The sequence below is a fragment of the Phascolarctos cinereus genome, unplaced genomic scaffold, assembly GCF_003287225.1.
Source record: "Phascolarctos cinereus isolate Bilbo 61053 unplaced genomic scaffold, phaCin_HiC Scaffold_3;HRSCAF=262, whole genome shotgun sequence".
Lineage (NCBI taxonomy): Eukaryota > Metazoa > Chordata > Mammalia > Diprotodontia > Phascolarctidae > Phascolarctos > Phascolarctos cinereus.
In genome coordinates, this window is record NW_027555736.1 from 176,642,475 (window position 1) to 176,665,850 (window position 23,376).

General features: G+C 35.5%; 1 protein-coding gene across 1 annotated transcript in view; it reads right to left on the bottom strand.

The window, feature by feature from the left end:
- Positions 1-23,376, bottom strand: part of RYR3 (ryanodine receptor 3) — a 731,065-nt gene that overhangs the window by 373,009 nt on the left and 334,680 nt on the right. The window contains exons 17-18 of the mRNA XM_078151313.1: positions 5,846-5,979; positions 4,040-4,281 (exon numbers count right to left, since the gene is read on the bottom strand). Of these exons, the coding sequence (XP_078007439.1) occupies positions 4,040-4,281; positions 5,846-5,979 (376 nt within the window). The remainder of the gene's footprint in view (positions 1-4,039; positions 4,282-5,845; positions 5,980-23,376) is intronic.

Consider the following 23,376-nt stretch of genomic DNA (forward strand, 5'->3'; position numbering starts at 1 on the left):
AAGACTTTGACACAGATTTTATCATATAAAATTTATTTTAAGTTTAATACCACAGTTAGACCAAAAGATCTTAAAAATAGATTTGGTCAGCAAACCCCTACTCCCTTTGAAACCCCTGATCCCTTTGCTTAGTGCATAGATAAAAGACCCAAGGGCAATATTATTTTGAAATATAAAATCTTTGGTAAAATCTTACTTAAGAGGATGACACAAATTTTGAGCCATGCCACATCAGAAAAGAGTGAAAATCAGTTGAAAGAAAAGAATGTTTAGAGAAAGGATAGTAAGAGACCCAACTAAGCAAAGTCATCCCAAAGGCATTTAAGGATGTAACTAGAAGGACAACAAACAGACCAAAAATTAAAATGATCTGTCAGGATTTTAATAAACTCTATCATCAACAACAGTAGAACCAACACCTTTGGAATCAGACTTTACAGTACCATTTGTGTTGTCGGAGCAAGTGAAAATGGCTCCAAAGAGGGGGGAAAAAAAAGATGGATAAAGCAGCTAGAATAGACCAAGTATTCAAAGAGGACATCCATGCTGGCGGTGACACAATTTTGAGTAGTGAGGGATCAATTCTTAAGATATATGTAAGAGAAGAGGAAACTAAAGGCATGGAAAACCTCTCATAGCCTATTACTTTTCAGAAAAAGGTGACCAAGAAAATATCAATAACTACTGCTCCATTCATTCTCCCATCTATATAAAATGTTCATGATAATTATCTACCACTGAAGGCCTTCTTGATAAGAAGAGAACAAGCAGGATTCTACAAATGTGATTCCATAGCAGACCATGTCTTTACAATCACACAACTGATGTTTCAGTTTAGGAAAATACAAGACCCCACACTGTTATTATTGTTTGCTGATTATAAAGGAGTATTTTATTTGCCAGAATAAAATACTCCTTAAAGGTATTCCTCTAACAAATTGTTTCCTAAACATATATCAAAATGAAATACAATTCCCTGAAATATATAAAGGGATGTTTTTACCTTTGATTATTAATACTAAGTCGGACATAAAATAGGGAGACATTATTGGCTATTTGCCACAGTCATGAAGGGATTCCCTCTTCGAATGGGAGGTAATGTGTTCTAGATGCTCCTGTTTGTAGATGACGTTTAACTGACCATTTCAAGCCTAGGAACACTCCTAAATGAGATCCATAATCACTCAAGAGTTTGGCTTCATTATCCATACAGGAAAAAAACAAAACCAAAACCAAAACTAAGTGGATAAAAAAATGTCTGCTGTCCAGACCATGATATGTAGCTAGATGGACAATTAGAAGAATGCACCCATTAATAGATGTGTTCGGGAAAGACAGTGTAAATGAATGATGAGATTGGTCCAAAGTTGAAAAGGAAAAATTCTTTTAATCCCAACCTCCTCTTGGAAACAAAGGCCTATGTCTGCAACAGTAGTATTCTTCTACTTATGCTGTATGACTATAAGTTATGTAATTCTATGATCAAGATTTTCCAAAGGGCAATGCAAGGCAGAGTGCAACACATTACAAATGGAATTGTGAAAAGAGTGTAATACATAACTTTACTGAAAGGTATGACTGGATAAAAAGGATGTGCTGGTCACATGAGAGTGAGGAACAACAGACAGAAAGGTCTCCATGCTCAGTTAGTACCTGTGTAATGCAAAAAAGGTGAAAAAGGCCCATGATAAATTCAGTGGGACCCCTACGGTGAATTATGGAAGGACATAGATGAGAGTCATACTGGATGGGAAGGCATAGATGGGTGGTTATTTGCATTATTAGAAGGAATTCCCACATTGATAAGCAGACAGAATTATTGGAGTATTTATATATTCCAGTATTCTTTAGGAAGCTCAGAACACTAAAGAAAGACCTCAATCATATCCCAAATACCCTTGGGAGAACAGAATCACAGAACATTAGAATCAGGAGGAATATTAGAAATTATTTAGTCCTATCCCTTAATTTTAAAGAGAAGAAAACTGAGGCTTAGAGAATTGAAATTATGATACCAAGTGGATAAGAACTAGTACGTGGTAGAGTAAGTAGCAGAGATTAGAACATTTGATTCTTAGTTCAATTTTCTCTTCATTATGCCATGATGCCTCCTATTTTTACTTATTTAGTACTCATGCCCTGCCTACTTCCAAAACAGATATCAAGTAGTTCGCAATATTATACACAACATATAACAAAACACAATTTTAAAAAATGGGAAGGATGTAAAAAACGATGTTACCAGGCACCTGAGATGAGTTATTGTAGTTGGACACTGAATTTAGCTCTGAATTTCCTGGCAGCTAAAGCAAAAAGGGAAACAAGATGGGTTATATGGTTCTAATTTATCTTATTATAGGAAATATACGTAAATTTACCCACATAGGCAAACTTTTTCATTGCATTAACCCATCCTCCCCTGTGGAACTCCCTCTCTCCACTGTGAAAGCTCCCACTCTGCCCACTTCTGAGCTAAGCATTGATTTTGAAGGGGAGTTATAATCTAACTTCTATTCAGAAACTCAGAGCAGCTGCACAGGTTCCAATTGGAAAATTTCCCTCCTGCCCCAGTGTGTAAACTTCATGTCCCTCAGATCAACTTGTGGCTGAGGTAAACACCTCTCAGAGGGTATGTTCTGCCCTCCAAAACAGTAATTTATGAGTGAAAGCCCTACCTTTTCCTTTTTTGTTGTGGATAAGATGGACTGAATCACCAAGGATGAAAAATATGGATTGGTTATGATCTTCATCATAAATTTACATGATCTTTCCCTCAAAACTCAACTCTCCTCCAAACATTCCTGTTACTATCAAGGGGACCACCACCTTCTGGTCTCCTGGGTTGAGGAACTATATCATTTTCAAATCCTCATTCTCTCTCACCCATTATATCTAGCCAGTTGTCAAACCTTGTCATCTCTCTACAACATCTATAGATAATAGATAATATAGATAATAATTTGTCCCTTCTCTTTACATACATCACAGCCACTCCCCTAGCATGGGCCTTATCATCTTTTACTTAGACAACAGCTTCCAAACCGGTCTCCTAGTCTCAAGTCTTTCTTCTTCCCAGCCTATACTCCACAGAGTTGACAAAGTAATTTTCCTAAAGAATAGGTCTGACCATATCATTCCCCAACTGAAACTTCAGTGGCTCCCCATTACTGTAAGGTCAAATGTTACTTCATCTTTATCTCATCCTTTTAAAATACCAATTTTACATAAATTTTTAACTCACATAATTATTAATTCAATAGCATATATACATAATTTATAAATAAAATAAATATATCCCTATTGGGAGTACATGCTCAAATTTTATTTATTTTTTACTGTTAGGGGTATGTGATTAAAAAAAAAGTCTGGAGATAATTGCATTAAATGATTTCTCTCAAATATCAATTCTCTTTAAAAAGCTTTTTGCAAATTCTAGGTCATGGTCAATTCATGGCTTAATTCTCAGATAAGTGCCTAAATTCTATGTTGTTGGTTGAAGTAGGATCCATATGTTTTTAATTCCAGATATAAGGGAGGTAGAACTGTTATTGTTTTACAGAAGTTAAAGTGATTGATTCATATATCCCTACCTTGGATGAAGACTTGTACCTACTCGAATTTTGATAAAGGTTTATAAAGAGCCTCTAAGTAGGAACAGTATAACCCTCAAAACAGAAGTATGAGTTTGATCAATCATTTGAAAATGTACCTGATTGAGACTCCAGAATAGACTGCCATATAACATGGAAAAGTAAATTTGAAAATTTTAAGCACAAATTCTATTAACTGTCTTGGCCATATTCTTAGGACTTATGAGAAAGAAAGTAGAAGTAAATTTCTTCATTTAGACAGAAAAGCAGTCATGAAAAAATAACTTGTCCAGTCTCAGTGAGTTGGTGGTGAAGTTGAAAAGGAAATCCACGTTTCTTGACTCCTTGTTGGCTAGAACAGTGATCTTTAGAAAGGGCACAAAAGCTATGGGAGAGACTCCTTAACGTGAGGAAAAATAACTTAATGCAGCTTTGGAAAGTATACTTACCAGACCACAGATGGAGCCCATCAAAGCCATAGGAGTACAGGTCATCACCAACACCGTTGCCTCCCCAACCTTCTCCACCACCAGGGTAAGGAGCATAGCCTGGTGAAGAAGCCCAGCCTACCCGCAGGTGTGTGGGTTCTGCTGTTATGAAAGGATCCACCTGATCTATTATAAGCTCAAAGTACCATTTCCTGTACTGAGCTGAGCCTTCAGCAACTCCCAGGAAAATATTTGGCCGGATGCTGAAATGGAATGTAAAAATTAGTTAACACCCACAGACGCTGCAGGACAATGAAGTACAGAAGGTCAGGGAACAGGAAGAGAAGGGCTGATCCTTGTGTACCTATAAAAGGGACATGTAGTTATTATTATTATTATATTATTATTATTATTATTATTATTGTCATTATTATTACTGAAAAGTAGGAATTGTAGGTACTTTTGGGACTTAGCAGTTAACAATACCTCCTCCAATAGGTTAATATAAAATAAAGATTTATGTTGACTCTCTGCACCACCACAAACTTCCTCATTTCTGCTATAAAAGGAAAATGACAGTTTACATCTACACCCAAACTGGTTTGGAATCCTACATTCTTAAATGGAGATTATTCTACAATTATTAGGAGTAGCCCCTAGAAATCAGTTATAACTGAAGAAGGTTCTTGGCAATGGCTTTACAATTTTGAGGTTATTATTATAATATTTTGTGTATTATAATTTGTCTATTTGTGTAAAGACTACTCTGGGCTAAAGCTTGACTTGAGGCAGACTTAAAGGTCCAGTTCCTTTTACCTAGGACAGCCAAATTCTCTTATGTTCCAGGTCTTTTCTGGAAAATTGGATAAATAGCTGGTGTTAATGGAAAAACCTGTTTTTGAAAACCTAGGCCCAGTAAAATCACAGTTTTGTCTTCCTCTATTTAAAAATGTTTTATGTATTACTCCTAAAAGGTAAAAGTGGAATAAAGACAGAAGAAAGGGTGTTTAATTTTTTTTTTCATTTTAAGGGAAAATAACAATGTGTCTAAGCAATAATTTTCTTTAGCTGGAATTGTCTGAATTAAATCTGCATAATATTCCTTCACTCTTAAGTCAGATTGTCTGGTTTGTCCTCTACGTGTAACTGTGTAACTTTATCCTTTCAGTGGAATTAAGTTGGTCCTTGTCTAACAAAAGAAGAGGGAAAAAAGCATGACTATCTAATCAGGAGTAGTCAGGGTTAGATAGGACCTGGGGTTAAACTATGAAGTGACCCTAGCACATAGAATATAAAATTACTGATAATCAAATAGCCTGTTGCTGGATTTCATAATTTTGTCAAGCATTTAAAGCTACTGTTATTATTTACAGATAATTAATGTTTGTAAATTGTTGCAATAACTAGTTTTTATAGATTTCTATATAGTTTACCCATATGTATGATTTGCAAAATGAACTTGCTTTGTGGTTGTGCAGTTTTTAATTTCTGAGAACTCTAAAGAATACATTTTATGCTCATGTCAAGTCTCTTAAACCCAAAGGGTTTTAACTAGGCTAATTCTCTTCAATTTTTCATCCTAAATAGGCTTTATAAACAGTTAATGTAAAATGGTCAAGCTAGGAGAAGCCAGAAACATGCTCAGGAGCACTAGAGGATGCTGTACTTATTACCTTTTGTGATCAGCAGTTGGAGCATAGAAGAAGATTGAGAATGCTCTGCCATCTTATATAAATTCCAAGAAATGAGGGGCCAAGTATTTTTCCCCTCCCTTTGTGGCCCAGACAAGGTCAAGTATGGTTCTCAGCAACACAATAATAACCCTACCTTGTCACATCATTAATCATCCGTGTCTGGAGAAGCAAGTCTCTTCGGGGCAGCAGGTTGTCACAGATAAGATTCTGGTTGGCTCTTACTGCGACCCCATTACAGAGACAGAGAGAGCAAAGTACATCAAGAACCTGCAATGATACAGACAATAAAAATCACCAGGCAGTGTACATGGAAAAGAAACCTAAAATCCATGATAAGTTCCAGAAACGAACCACTACAGTACTTTACTACCAGGTAGGAGGATGTGCTAAGAAGTTCCAGAATTAGACCCCAGGAAAGTGATCAAAATGTGTGTAAAAGTGTAAAGGCCACTCACTTATCAGTGGACTATAGCTAGAGGATCATTTTCCACCCTCAGCCACATTACTGTGTCTCCCTTCTCCCTCCTTCAGAAATAATATTGGTTTTGTAGGAACAATTATATTTTCCTTCTAAGCCTAAGGGCTTAGATTGATTAGTATAGTTGTATATCTGGGGCAAGTCCTATAGAGTCATAAATTAATGGTAAATAAAAAGCATGCAAGGACCATATATGGAGCTAGAGCCTTCTAGTATAGCTAAGAATTATGATGACCTGAAGGTGACTTCTAGGATCACAGTATGTTAGAGTTGAAAAGGATCTTAGAAGGGGCAGCTAGGTGGTGCAGTAGATAGAGCACCAGCCCTGGATTCAGGAGGACCAGAGTTCAAATCTGGACTCAGACACATAACAATTACTAGCTTTGTGATCCTGGGCAAGCCACTTAACCACACTGCCTAGCCACCCCCCCCAAAAAAAAAGGATCTTAGAAATCATTTAGTCAACCAATAAACATTTATTAAGTACCTACTATGTACCTGACACTGTGCTAAGTACTGGGAGTTCAAAACAAAAGTTAAAAGATAGTTCCTGCTCTTGAGGAACTCAAAATCTAATGGAAGAGACAGCATGCAAATAACAATGTACAAAAAAATATGCAGAATAAATTAAAAACCATCTACAGAGGGAAGGTACCAGAATTTTTTAAAAATTTATTTATTTGTTTTTAGTTTTTAACATTCACTTTCATAAGATTTTGAGTTCTAAGTTTTTCTCCCTTCCTCCTTTCTCCCATCCCCAAGATAGCCTGCAATCTGATATAGGCTATACATGTGCAATTCTATTAAACATATTTCCACATTAGTCATGTTGTGAAAGAAGAATCAGAACAAAAGGGAAAAACCACAAGAAAGAAAAAAAAGAGAGAGAGAGAGGCAAAATGGTATGTTTTGATCTGCATTCAGACTCCATAGTTCTTTCTCTGGATGTGGATAGAATTTCCATCATGAGTCTTTTGGAATTGTCTTAGATCACTGCATTGTTGAGAAGAGCTAAGTGCATCAAAGCTGGTCATCACACAATGTTGCTGTTATTATGTACAATGTTCTCCTGGTTCTGTTCATTTCACACAGCATCAGTTCATATAAGTCTTTCCAGGTTTTTCTGAAATTCACCTGCTTACCATTTCTTATGGAACAATAGTATTCCATTACATTTTTATGCCACAACTTGTTCAGCCATTCCCCAATTGATAGGTATCCCTTCAATTTCCAATTCTTGGCTACCACAAAAAGAGCTGCTATGAACATTTTTTGTATATGTGGGTCCTCTTCCCTTTTTTATGATCTCTTTGGGATACAGACCTAACATTGGTATTGCTGGATCAAAGGAAATGCACAGCTTTATAGCCCTTTGGACATAGTTCCAAACTGCTCTACAGGATGGTCGAATCAATTCACAACTCTACCAACAATGCACAAGTGTTCCAATTTTCACACATCTTCTCCAACATTTATCATTCTCCTGTTTGGTCATATTAGCCAATATGATGGGTGTTATGTGATGCCTCAGAGTTGTTTCAATTTGTATTTCTCTAATCAATAGTGATTTAGAGCATTTTTTTTTTCATATGACTACACATAGCTTTAATTTGCAAAGGTACTAGCATTAAGGGGAATTGGGAGAGGATTCCTGGAGAAGATGGGATTTTAGCTGGGACTTGAAGGAAGCCAGTGAAACCAGAAGGCAGAAATAAAGAGGGAGAGCAGTGTCTGCCTAGGGGGGAGGTAGGCCTTAGTTTCCACATCTGTAAAATGGGAGTAATAATATCACCTACCTCCCGGAGTTGCTATGGGGATAAAAAGGAGATATGTGTAAAATGCTTTACAAACTTCAAAACAGAGGCATCAAACTTGATCTTGAAAAACTCTCCAGTGTAGTCCAACATGAAGAAAATGTAACTGGGAAATGGTGAACAAAATAAATAAAAATGCAATACAATATAATGTTAATTTGCGGTTTTCTACATCAGTATGTAGCCTATAGGAATCTGTTTCTATTTGAATTTGACACCACTGCCTTAAAGCACTATAGAAATACTAGTTATTATTATTGTTGTTAGCTCTGTGATAATAGACAAGTCACTTTACTTCTAGGGTTATTCCTCATTTATAAGATGAGGAGATCAGACTAGGTGGTCTCTTAAAGTCCCCTTCAGCTACACAACTTAAACTGCACAAAAAAAAAATGGATGGAGACACCAAGGAAGTTAAACTGTTCCTGGAGTTTAGACTAACCATCTATATACTAGATTACATTATTTCATTCATTCTTACATTCTTTCACTCAGACTTTGTTCTTTAGTCACAAAAGAATAAGCTATGCTGGATTTGGGATAATTCTTCCTTTGCTTTGCTCTAGTTGCAAATGCACCAATCACCTGATAAATAATGACAACAGTAAGATACTTTCCACCACACATAGGAGTAAGATCTATATTTTAATTGTTCATAATGGCCATTCAGAACTCAATATTTAATGAAGTTAAGTAGCTATATGTTATTGATAGCATTTATATCCGTAAATCTTAAAACCAATTTTCTGCATGACTTCCTAAATGTCAACTGCATGACAGACAAGTACAAAGAACATCTGTGAGGTAGTAGAAAAGAATAGCAAAGGCATCTTTATGCCAAGATCTTACTATAACAGCTCTAAGAAATATATTAATTACGGAAATCTGAACTCCAAAGGACAATTTCTCATAAGAAAGGGCCTTAAGTGATCAAGATATTAAATGTAGTATACAATATATTTATGGCAGCTCTTTTTGTGGTGTTAAGGAATTGGAAATTGAGGGGATGCCCATCAATTGGGGAATGGCTGAACAAGTTGTGATATGAATGTAATAGGATACTATGGTTCCATTACAAATGATGAGCAGGTGGATTTCAGGAAAACCTGGAAAGGCTTGCATGAACTGATGCTGAGTGAAGTGAGCAAAACCAAGAGAACATTATGCACAGGAACAGAAACATTGCATGATGACCAACTTTGATAGACTTAGCTCTTCTTAGCAATGCAATGATCTAAGACAATTCCAAAAGACTCATGATGGAAAATGCTAACCACATCCAGAGAAAGAACTATGGAGTCTGAATGCAGATCAAAGCATACCATTTCTCTTTTTTGTTGTTGTTTTTTTTCTTGTGTTTTTTTCCTTTTGGTTCTGATTTTTCTTTACAACATGACTAATGTGGAAATATGTTTAATGTGATTACACATGTATAGCCCATATCACATCGCATGCTGTCTTGAGGAGGGGGGAGGGAAGAGACAGGGAAAAATTTAGAATTCAAAATCTTATAAAAGTAAATGTTGAAAACTAAAAATAAATAATTTTTAAAAAGATATTAAATGTAGCCTTCATCTAGCTTATTGAACACTCTTCTATGTTTAGCCTGGGAGGGAGAGAATGACAAAAACTTTGCTCCAGCAGTCTCAATAAAAGCCAAGTTTAACCTACACTCACACCGAGAGAGAGATAGAGAGAGAGACAGAGAGAGAGAGAGAGAGAGAGAGAGAGAGAGAGAGAGAGAGAGAGAGAAAGAAATGTTCTCAAAAAGAAATTCACAGTTAAACGGGCTGTACAGCTAAAGCTTTGCTGGAAGGCATTTTCTTTGGAGTATAACTAGAGAATGAGTACAAATTCCACCCTGCCCCACTTACCCCCACCCCCAACCACCACCAAAAAATAAAATTCCTTGATCTTTGGTAGACAAGGTCATTCTACCCTAAAAACAAAATGAGAGATTAACTGGAGAGAAGGAATAGTATCCCCTGGAACTCTGCCTAATAGCCTAATATCATATTAATCTTCCTGGGTTGTTTTGTGGAATTGATTTAATTCTGGATATGAGTCTGCCTGGGAAGAGGTGGAGCATCCTCACCCTCTAGCCAGTCATTCTATTATACCCTTTTGAGTCACTCTAGGCAGGCTCCTAGAACTCTACCTCCAACAGCTGCCTCACCTAAGACTCTCCTCCACCTCCAGCTTTCCACCTAATACACTGTTGATTCCCTAGGAGGACTCTACAAGGAGACTGAACTTCTAGAGATGATGAAAGCCAGAGTGATTTGAGTTTAATAATTGGTCCCAGCCCAAGCCTCACACATTGTTTAGTTTTTGATGTCTCGGAGTGAGTGTAAATAGCAACTGTTTCTTTTCTGGCCAGAAACTCTGACGGTCTTTAACACCTGATTGATTCTTTTCTGAAGGCAGAGTAGGCCATCTTTTTATTTCAATTCTTACCTGGCCTTTAACTATTGAATGGATGTTACTTCAGACAAACTGAGACCTGAGAAAGACCTTAGCTTAAAAAGGCCAAGGTCTCCCACAGCATCCAGGGTCATTGCCAGTAGTCCTAACCTGTATCTTGCCACTGGACTCCTTTGACTCTGGAAGAGAGAGTAGGGCTTATGACCACACAGCTCTGCCTCACTTAAATCCAATTCACTTGCAAGTCAAGACATCACCCTCCTGATGTCATTGGTCTTCTACGAGAACAAAGGATGAACAATAACAACAACAGATGATGATAACCTAACTAAATTCATTCTTCAATGATTAACAAACTCCCATCTTGACTTTCTTACCCTCTCCTTCCCAGTGATATCGAACCTTCTATCATTGTTGATGCTTCAGATACAAAGTCTTTCTGAAGCCTCCCTCCATAACTGTCAGCTCTCTCCTTTTCAAATTACTTTTAAAAAAAAAAGCCAACAACACTTTTTTTGAGGGATGGGAGGGAGGTATTGACATGTATACAATATTGTTTCCCATCAGTAAAATTAACTGTCCTTGAAGGTAGGGATTGTTTCATCTTTATTTTTGTATCCCTATCACCTTTGTATAGCAAGCACCAAAGCATGGAACCTTGGGCACGAGTGCCTCTCAATAAACGTTTGTTGAAGAAACTGAATGAATGTGGCACCCAGAAAAGCTAGCCTGATCTCAGGTTGCACTGAGAGACATAATGTTCATGCAGAGGGAGTTGAAAATTTGCAGACCACATTTGGAGCATTTTATTGAGTTCTAGCCAAAGAATTTCAGAAGGACACTGATAATTTGGAGAGGACGAAGACCAAGATAGTAAAGGGCCTTGAGATAATGCCAATGAAAACTGAAGGAAATGAGTATGTTCATCCTGAAGAAGACTTAAAAGGGATGTGATATCTTTAAGTATGTGAAAAATTGCTATGTCCTACTTGGTCCTAGAAGACAGAAATTAGAAGCAAATTGGTAGAGAAGTGGACAGGGTGCTGGTACTGAAGTTAGGAAGACCTAAGGTCAAATCTGGCCTCAGAAACTTCATAGCTTGGTGATCCTCAGAAAGTCACTTAATCTCTGTTTGTTTCATTTTCCTCACTTGTAAAATGAAGGTAATAATAGTACCTACCTCATAGGGTTGTTGTAAGGATCTAATGAGATAATATATACATAAAGCATTTAGCACAATGACTAACATATAGTAGGAACTATATGAATACTTATTCCTTTCCCCTTCTAGAAATTTCAGAGATGAAAGAAAAAAAGCAAACTCTTAACAATTCAAGGCATACAAAAGTGGAAGGGGATGCCTCAGGACATAGTGGTTTCTCCCTCACTAGAAATCTTCATGCAAAGTCCAGATGTTATTAATCATGTAGAAGGGATTCTTGTTCAGGTATGGGGTAGACTTGATGTTCTCTAACATTCCTTCCAACTCAGACATGCTGTGATTCATTCATTCATTCAGAAAGCAGATGGTCACATAATAAATAATCAATGTAAACAGTCACTTGCCTAAATCTAGGAAAAGTATCAACTTTCATGGGAGAAACTGTGGGCTGATAAATATTGATACCCACCTATTGTTACAGTTCTTATCTTTTAATCTTATCTTAATCTTTTAAGGGGCATACATCATATATATATATATATACACACATACATATACATACATACATACATATATATATTTTTTTCCAGTAAAGTAAGTAAAGGAACCATTTCAAAAATTCTGATTATCAGCCACATACTCCCAATATAGCTTCAGCAAGACGAACAGGATTTTATGTGAAGATAACAACAGCAAGTAAAGAGGATAAGATACAAACTGGCAAATTTGTCAGTCAATAAGCATTTATTAAATACTTATTTATTTGCCAGGTATTGTGTATCTTGTCTCTTACTAGAATGGCCTCAAGAGACTTTCAATGAAGCTACAGAAGATTAACTCATTTCATCAAATTTTTTAACTTAGGAAAAGCAATTATTTTATCCATGTGTTTACCTCTACAGACTACAAAATACAAAAGAATGTCAGAAAAATAGTAACTTGTCCCAGGACTATTTATATTTGAACAGCATTTTTAAAAGTTGAGAAAAACAAACAAACAAACAAATAAATAAATATACACATATATGTATATATACACACATGTGTATGTCTACATGTATGTATATGCATATGTTTTATAGTCTGGACTTGTGATCAATATAAACTAGCATCTGCAACATACAGTCTTAGAGTATTTCCATGGGCACTGAAAGGTTAAATGATTTATCTATGATGACACAACTATGATGTATTAGAGGCAAAAATTGAATCTGGTCTTCCTGACTTCAAGCCACTCCCTCTAGCCAGTATTCCATGCTGCCTCACATAACAGCAGTTAACATGTTATGTATCACTTTACATTTTACAAAACACTTAATATATGATATCATGTCTGACCTCAACACAATACTGAGGCATCAAGTTGATTTCATCAACTACAAACATCTGCTGGGCCTTTAACATTGCTTAACAATTCTTCTACTCCATCCTTACTGATACTTTATTTCATTCTTTTATTTAAAAAAAAAGTTTGAATTTAAACACCAAAAACATGAGGATCTCCATAAATACAACAGAACACAAAATAAGGATAGTATATAAAATAACGAATTTCAATTTCACAGTGTTTTTTATTTTGTGTATGTATATACATACTATGTGTATATTTGTGTATATATGTGTGTGTTTACATGCATGTATGTGTGTATGTATATGTTTACACACACACATACATATGTAAACATGTTACTTTCAAAACTGTCCTATTGGGACTTCCTTCTGAGCATTTTAAAAATGTTTTGGGACAGCTAGTAGATAGAGCACCAGCCCTGGAGTTAGGAGGACTTGAGTTCAAATTCAGCCACATAACACTTACTAGTTGTGTGACCCTGGGCAAGTCACTTAACTCCATTGCCTAGCAAAACAAAACAAAACAAAAAATGTTTCAATGGTGCTCTTTTTTTTTTTGCGTGTTAAATCCCCCCTCTTTTCCCATTCCAATTTTTAAAAAGGACGGGAGAAGTTTGAAACAAATAAGCACAGTAAAGCAAAGCTAATCCATTTTTTATTCACTGATTTGATTACCCTTCTGTTAGGAGGTGGATAACAGCCTTTATCATAATAAGACCTTTGAAGATAGTGTTGATCATCACATTGATCAGAGTTTTAAAGTCTTTCAAAGTTGTTTTTCTTTGCTTTTAGCCCCAAGTGTTTTTTAAATTTTTGGTAAATTTAATTTCATATTATTTTCACTTCCAGATTCTTGCCTCACCTCTGTCCTTCCCCTTGCCCCATTATTGAGAAGACAAGAAACACAAAACTCACTACAAATATGAACTCATGGAAAACAAATGTCCACATTATTCATGTTCAGAGTGGAGTAGGATAGTAGGGGGGAAAGAAAGAGGAAGAAGAGAAAGGCAGGAAGAAAAGAAGGAAGGAAGGATGGAACAAAGGAAGGGAAAATATACTTCAATCTGTACTCTATCTGGAAATAGAATTTTTTATCATGAGCCCTTTATAATAGTGGTGGGTCATTTGCTGCTTGGAGTTATTAAGGCTTTTACAGCTGATTAACTTTATGATATTGTTGTTACTGTGCAAATTGTTCCAGTTCTGTTTATTTCACTTGCATTAGTTCATATAAGTCCATACAAGTTTTTATGAAACCACCCCTTTCATTACATCTTACAGCACAATAGTATTCTATCGCATTCCTATACCACAACCTGTTTTCCAATTTAGACATAGCCTCACTCTCTAATTCTTTGCTCCCATAAAAAGGGCTGCTATAAATATTTTGTACACATGACAGCTTTCCCTTTTCTATGATTTCTTTGGGATATAGACCTAGAAGTGTTATTATTGGGTCAAAGAGTATGCACAGTTTATAATTTGAAGCTGGGGGTATAGTTTCAAATTATTCTCCAGAATGGCTGGAGCAGTTTAAAGCTCAACCAACAGTGCATTAATGTCTCTATTTTTCTACATCCTCTGTAGCATGTCATTTTCCTTTTCCATTATGTTGTTTAGTTGTTTCAGTCCTATCTGACTCTTTGTGACCCCATTTGGGGTTTTCATGGAGAGTATAATAGAATGGTTTGCCATTTCCTTTTCTAGCTCATTTTACAGATGAGGAAACTGAGGTAAAGAGGGTTAAGTGACTTGCCCATGATCACATAGCTAGTGTCTGTTATGTTAGCCAATCTGAAAGGTGTGAGGTGGAACCTCAGAATTTTTTAAATTTACATTTCTCTAATTATTAATGATTTTAAGCACTTTTTCTTATTACTATTGATACTTTAATTTCTTCCACTGAAAATATATTCCCTGACTATTTATCAATTGGGAAATAGCTCTAATTCTTAAAAATATGGCCCAGTTCCCTAAATATTTGAGAAATGATGTCTAAACTTGCTGTAAAGATTCCATCCGACCCAGTTTCCTGCTTTTCTTTTAATTTTAGCTGCATTGCTTTTGTTTGTACAAAAACTTCTAATTCTACAAAATTAAAATTATCCATTTTACCTCCTGTGAACCTCTCTATCTCTTGTTTGGTCATAAATTCTTCCCCTGTCCATTGATCTGTCAACTAATTTCTTCCATGTTCCACTTAATTTGTTAATGATATCACCCTTTACATTTTTTGTACATATTTTGAGCCTATCTTGGTATGTGGTATGAAATGTTGGTCTATGCCTAATTTTCGCAAGACCACTTCCCAATTTTCCCAGAAGTTTTTTGTCAAACAGTGAGTTCTTACCCCAATAGCTGAGATCTTGGGTTTATCAGACACTAGACTATGGTGCTCATTTGCTTCTGTATATTGTGTACCTTATCTGTTCTACTGATCAACCATTTCTATTTCTTTATCTAGTACTAAATTATTTTGATGGCTACAGCTTTGTTGTACAGTTAGAGATCTGCTAGGACCCCTTCCTTCCCATTTTTTTCATTGATTCTCTTAATATTTTTGCCCTTTGTTCCTCCAGATGAATTATTGTTTTTTCCCAGCTCTATAAAGTAATTCTTTGATGGTTTTATTGGCACAGCACTTCAAAAGTAGATCAATTTAGGTAATATTATCATTTTTATTATATTAGTTCAGTCTACCTATGAGCAATTAATATTTCTTCAATTATTCAGATCCGTCTTTATTTGTGTGAAATGTTTTCTAGGTGTGTTCATATATTTCTCATATGTCTTAGAAGACAGACTAGGAAGCAATTTATACTGCAGTTATTTAAAATGGAATTTCTCTTTCTGTCTCTTCCTGCTGGATTTTGTTGGTAATATATAGAAATTTTAATGATTTGTTTGGTTTTATTTGTTATCCTGAAACTCTGTTGAAGTTGTTAAATATTTCAGTTAGTTTTTTTTAGTTGACCCTCTAGGGTTCTCTATGTAAACTATTATATTTTCTGCATTATGGTACAATAATATTCCATTCCATTACCAATATTAGTTCAGCCATCTCATAAGTGATGCCCCTGCCCCTCTTTCCAACTTTTGATTGCCCCACCCCCTTATTCCTTCTTCAGGATCATGAAATCTGTTTTGCTTGTGACTATTCCCTTTCCAGTATTAGCTTCCATTTTAATAACCACTCTCCCTTCCCTGACCGTTGCCCTGTTGCATGATGTATTTTCACACCAAAATCTGTATGTATGTGTGTGCTTATACGTACAATGTGTTCAACCCTCTTTTGCCAGCTCAGCCTCCCAAATAACTTTGCCTTTCTAGGTTTCTTTTGACTTTTGTGTTTTCATTTCAAAGTTCCTACTCAGTTCTGGTCTTTTCATCAGGAATGCCTGAAAGTCCTCTATTGCAATAAAGATCTAATTAGTTCTCTAAAGGATTACACTCAGTATAGGAGAATAAGTTATTTTTGGTTGTAAGCCTTTTTTTTTGCCTTTTAGAATATTATATTCCAAGATCTTGAAGCTAAATAGATGGTATAGTGGGTAAAGTCAGGGAGACTTGAGTTCAAATACCATTTACCTATGTGACCCTACATGAGTCATTTACCTTCTCTTGGGCCCTGGTTCCTTCACCTTAAAATGGGGGAAATAATATCACCTGACTCATAGGTTTGGTGTGAGGATCAAATGTAATAATATATGTACAGTACCCTGCAAACCTTAAAGCATTATGTAAATGCTAGCTATTTAGCTATTGTTATGTGATGGTTTTTCCCCCCTGTTTGAGTTTGAAATGACCAGGTTTTGAATGATCCTAACTATAGTTTCTTGGTCCTGCAACTTTCCTTTCTGCTCTTGAAGTATTTTCTTTTTCTTTGACATGGAAGTTCTCGATTTTGCCATTCCTGGGATTTTTCCTTATGGAGTTTCTTTCAAGAAGTGATCGATGAATTCTTTCCACGCTTTGCTCTCTGGTTCTAATAGGTCTGGGTAGCTTTCATTTATGATTTCTTGAAACAGAGTGTCCAGGGGCAGCTAGGTGGTGCAATGGATAGAGCACCAGTCCTGGAGTCAGGAGGACCTGAGTTCAAATATGGTCTCAGACACACGATATACCACACTTACTAGCTGTGTGACCCTGGGCAAGTCACTTAATCCCAATTGCCTCACCAAAAACAAAAGAAAGAAAGAAAGAAAGAAAGAAAGAAAGAAAGAAAGAAAGAAAGAAAGAAAGAAAGAAAGAAAGAAAGAAAGAAAGAAAGAAAGAAAGAAAGAAAGAAAGAAAGAGAGAAAAGAAAGAAAGAAAAAAAAAAAAAAGAGAAAGAAAGAAGAGAAAGAGAGAAAGAAAGAGAGAGAGAAAGAAAGAAAGAGAGAAAGAGAGAAAGAAAGAGAGAAAGAAAGAAAGAGAAAGAGAGAAAGAAAAAGAGAGAAAGAAACAAAGAAACAAAAAAGAAAGAAAGTGTCCAGACTTTTTAAAAATTATAACTCTTAGGTATTCTAATGATACTTACATTACCTCTTTTTAACTTCTCCTTCAGATCAGTTGTTTTTTATACTTACATTTATTTGCATTTTATGTATATTTCCTTCTATTTTGTTTTTAATTTTTATTCTAATATTTCTTGATTCTTTTTGATGATTCTAATTTTCAGGAAGTCTACTAATTGGGTAAGAGTTTTTCACTTTCTGTTCTAAGCTATTTATTCTTCCACTTCTTTTCTCCAGAGTTTTAATTTAAATTTCTTTAGCTTTTGCTTTATTCCTTTTAGATATTTATGTAATCTTTGTGGAAAAGATCTATTATTCTCAACTTCAGATATCTAGGAGTGTGGGCTAATAAAAGAAGGTGGAGGTCAGAGCTGGAATCCAGGTGACCTAGAGGAAATCCAACCAGGAACGACCATTGGGTAGATATTTGAAGTTGAGAATAGTAAATCTTCAGAGCCTCCTATGGTGTCTCAGTACACAGCTAGAGATCCTGCATTGCTTGTTGTGAATGCTGATATGTCAGGCTAGTCAGTTCAACTTCCAATTGTATTCAATGTCCCTAGTATGCATTTCTGACTAACCTGGGGTTTTCTCGGGGGATCCCTCCTCTCTTTCTACTTCATGATAGAGAGTCTTGCAGGTTGCACATGTCACTGGCCATCTCCTGCATAAAGTTTTCCTCAATCCCTTAAATAAGACTGCGATAGTAACAACCTTCCTCTCCCAGAACTCACCTGGTAACACAGTGGATAAAGCACTAGGCTTGAAATGAGGAAGACTCATTCAAATCTGGACCCAGACACTTCCTAATGGTGTACCCATAAGCAAGTCACTTAACCTCTGTTTGCCTCAGATTCCTCAACTATAACATGGGCATAATAATAGCACCTACATCTCAGTGGGTTGTTGTGGGGATCAAAGAGATAATATTTGTAAAAATGCTTAGTACAATGCCTGGCATGCAGTAGGCACTGTATAAATGCTTATTCTTTCTTTCCCCCTTTGCACAGAATTTTGCTTTGAAAATCTCTGATAAGTTAATTATAATAAACTACATTATGTGGATATCTGTATAACAATTTCTCTTTTAATTTAATATTTTACTTTTCCTAATCACATGCAAAAAGTTTTTAATGTTATTTTATTTAAATTTTGAATTCCAAATTGACTCTCTCTCTTCCTCCCTCCCTTCCCCTTCACAATTTGATTAATGTTATACATGTGCAGTCACACAAAACATAATTCCACATTAGTCATGTTGTGAAAGAAAATACAGACAAAAAAAAGAAAAATAAAGTTGGAAAAAAGTATGCTTTGATCTACATTCAGACTCCATCAGTTCTTTCTCAGGAGGTAGGCAGCATTTTTCATCATAAGTCCTTCAGAATGGCCTTGGATCACTGTATTGCTGAGAATTGCTAAGTCATTCACAGTTGATCATCATACAATATTGCTGTTACTGTGTACAATGTTTTCCTGGTTCTGCTCATTTTACTTTTCATCAGTTCATGTAAGTCTTCCCAGGTTCTTCTGAGAATATCCTGCTCATCATTTCTTATAGCAAATAATATTCCATCAAAATCAAATACCACAACTTGTTCGGCCATTCCCCAATTGATTGGCCACCCCTCAATTTCCAATTCTTTGCCATCAAAAAACAAAAGGGCTGCTATAAATATTTTTTGTACATATAAGTCCTTTTCCTTTTTTTTCCTTTCTGGGATACAGACTTAATAATGGTATTGCTGGGTCAAAGTGTATGCATAGTTTTATAGACCTTTGGGCATTCTCCAGAATGGCTGAAGCCATCCACAACTCCACCAACATTGCATTAGTGTCCCAATTTTCCCATATCCCCTCAAACATTTGTCATTTTCCTTTTCTGTCATGTTGGCTAATCTGATAGGTGTGGAGTGATAACTTTGAGTTGTTTTAATTTTCGTTTCTCCAATCAACAATGATTTAGAGCATTTTTTTCACATGACTAGAGATAGCTTTGATATCTTTTCCCAAAAACTATCCATTTATACCCTTTGACTATCAATTGAGGAATGAATCATATTCTTATAAATTTGACTCAGTTCTCTATACATGTGAGAAATGAGACTTTATCAGAGGAACTTGTTATAAATTTTTTTCATAGTTATGATTACTGTGTATTTACCCCTGTTTATCCTTTTCTCTCTCTCTTTTCACTTTGTCCATCCTCAAAAGTGTTTTGCTTCTGACTACCATATCCTCCAATTTGCCCTCCCTATCTATCCCTTATTTTATTCCCTTCCCCTCCTACTTTCCTATCAATTTAGATTTAAACAAAATATTATAGTGTAATTATAATAATATATTTAAGTAAGTAGAGATTTCTATACTCAACTGAATGTATATGTTATTCCCCCTTTGAGCCAATTCCAGTGAGAGGAAAGTTCAAGTGCTTCCTCCCAACTCCCCCATTTTCCTCTCCACTGTAAAAGCTCTTTTGTGCCTCTTTTATATGAGATAATTTATCTCATTCTACCTCTCTCTTCTTCCTTCTCTCAGTGCATTCCTCCTTCTCACCCTTTAATTTGTTTTTAGATATCATCCTATCATATTCAACTTAACACCTGTCCTCTATGTATACTCTTCTTAACTGCCCTAATCATGATAAAGTTCCTAGCAGTAACAAGTATTACCTTCCCATGTAAGAATGTAAACAGTTTAAACTTATTGAATTCCTTATGAATTATGCTTCTTTTGAGTCCTGTATTTGAAAGTCAAATTTCTATTCTGGTATCTTCATCAGAAATGTTTGAAAGTCCTCTCATTAAATAGCCATTTTCCCCCCTGAAAGATTATAATAAGTTTTGCTGGGTAGGTGATTTTTTATTGTAATCCTAGTTCCTTTGCCCTTCAGAATATTCTACTCTAAGCTCTTAGTTCTTTTAATATAGAAGCTGCTAAATATTGTGTTATCCTGATTGTGGCTCTATGACATCTGAATTATTTCTATCTGGTTGCTTGCAATATTTTCTCTTTGACCTTGGAGCTCTGAAATATAATAACTTTGGGAGTTTTCATTTTGGGATCTCTTTTAGGAGGTTATTGGTAGATTCTTTCAATTTCTATTTTACTCAATGATTCTAGAATATCAGAGCAGTTTTCCTTGAATAAATTCTTGCAAGATTCTAGGCTCTTTCTTTGATCATAGCTTTCAGGTAATTCAATAATTCTTAAATTATCTCTCCTCAATCTATTTTCCAGGTTAGTTGTTTTTCCAATGAGATATTTCATATTGTCTTCTAATTGTTCACTCCTTTGACTTTGTTTTATTGTATCTTGATGTCTTATGGAGGCATTAGCTTCTACTTGCCTAATTCTAATTTTTAAGGAATTATTTTCTTCAGTGAACTTCTGTAATTCTTTTTCCATTTGACCAATTCTGCTTTTTAAGAAGTTAGTTCATTTCTTCAGTGATTTTTTGTATATTTTTCTCATGTGACCACTTCTGCCTTTTGAGGAGTTCTCTTCAGTGAATTTTTGCATATCTTTTTCCATTTGGCCAGTTCTGCTTTTTAAGACATTCTTCTCTTCAGTGGACTTTTGTGCCTCCTTTACCATTTGGCCCATTCTGTTTTTTAAGGTCCTATTTTCTTCAGTGTTTTCTGTGCCTCCTTTACCAAGCTACTGACTCTTTTTTCCCATGATTTTCTTACATCACTCTCATTTCTTTTCCTGGTTTTCCCTCTACTTCTTTTATTTGATTTTTAAAATTCTTTGAGTTCTTCCAGGAATTCTTTTTCGTCCTGAGATCAAGTCACATTTTTCATTGAGGCTTTGGATGTAGCAGCTTTGACTTTATTGTTGTCTTCTGAGTTTGTGTTTTGAGCTTCTCTGTTACCATAGTAATTCTTGATGGTCAGGTTCTTTTTCTTTTGCTTGTTCTTTTTTCCAGCCTATTTCTAGACTTTTAACTTAAGGTCCAATAGAACATTGTTTCTCCGCTTCAGAGTCTTTCAATCTTAATTGTCCCTTTATGCTCAACCATGTAATTTCAAATTTCACCATGATTTGGAAGAAGTTTCCATGGGAAGGGGGGAAAATATTGTTCAGAGAGACCAGTGGTTTGATATCTATAGACCTAAATACCTTTGGTACTAAACCACAAAATTATATCAGTGAAAATTTAAAACTTATGTCACAGAGACTCTTGGGAGTCTGTAAGGGGAAAAAGCAGTACAACAGATACCCAGGTTTTGGGTCATGCCTGGTTAGTTCTGTGTTGCTTTTAAAAAAATGAGATATGTTCATGAATATATGTTCAGACATTTATGCAGAGATAGCATGGTAGAAATAATCCTTTTTACACATTACATGTTGGGTTGAAAAGCTTCACAACTATTTGGCCTGGTGTGGTGATGTCATACCAATCTCTACTACTTAGAGTGGGATTACATTTTACTTTGAAACAAATTATACTATGGCATAATTTTTCATTTAAAAGGGCCTTCATTCTGGACAATCATACCTTCTGCTCCAAATCTACTAAGAAAAAAAATCAAATTATATTCTTCATATCCATGAGTACAATTTCTAATACAAAGATAATCTGGTTAAGGTTTCACTAAGTATCTAGAATTTTACAAAGAGAAATTAGAACTAAAAGGTTAAAAGCTACAAATCACACTAAGCACCGACTCTCTAAGTGTATTTCAGTACTTTGACTTAGGCTGTTGGTGATTTTCTTTAAAATGGGAAGCATGATACACAAGCTTGCTTCTAAATAATATCTATTAAATGTTTTGTGGCTTCTGGTTGAAAGAACCTACAATAAAGATTACATGGTACAATTAAAAAGTCCCTGTGGAGAAACACTGATTAGAGTAAACACTCTATCAATAGACTTCAATGATATTTGTATGTAGCTATTGGCTTATGCTTCTGTGTTACTTGAGTATATATCAATTATTTTCTATTACAGTTAGCAGGAAGGAAGGAACATGTTGGCATGCAGAGAAAAATGGTTTTAAAAACTAAGCCTCATGCCTATTTTTGATTTATTGTATTTAGAAAAGTAATTTGAGATCACACATATTGCTTTCTATTCTTTGCCAAATAATGTTGCAGGTGTTTAAGTCCATGACTTGCATACTTTCTAAGGATGCCATGTATCATCTAAACAGTACTGCAGAGAGAAGCTCATTTCCATTTCCCCAAAGATACATTTGTGATTTATGGCATGAAAGGCTGATAGAAGATTAGAAAATGTGGGCCTGTAGACACAAATCAAACTTCAACTCCCCTAGAGGGACACAACTGCTTGCCCTGATCTTTATTCCAACTGTGCATCCTAGATCTTAGAAATGAATTGACTCGTCTACAAGTATCATTCTGACCATCAATTCTTGGTTTGATTTTCCTTATAATGCTTATGATTCTATACATATGTATATGTGAGTAAGTTGTAGGAGAGCAGGGAAGTGTCCTAGAATATGCCATAGCCAATGTTTTATCTGTCTTTGTGACTTGAAAGAATGCTGGAAATCAGCTGATCTAGTTCCCTGCTTTCTGGCAGATGAGATAATATCATGTTCACTTACAGATGAGATAAATGAGGCCCAGTGAGATCTAATAATTTGCCTTGCTAATCTGACCACTAGTCAGTGGTAAATTCATAATGGTATAGATCAGCATCAAGAAATCTCTTACCTTCTAGAGTTGTAATGGGATTTCATCCATTATTGGACTGCATTTGTATCCTGACAAGCTAGTTTTATAATGAGGTTTTAGTCTATGCATTTTCTGCTCTATGTTTCTCTATATGTATAAAAGTATTGTCTTTCTGTCAACAAACCCTTGGCCTAGAGGATAGGAAAAAGTATTGAATCAATGTATTTGGCCTTGCATGATACCTAGAGCTTTATTAAGTATTTGAAAATTATACTAATAATTGGTATAGAA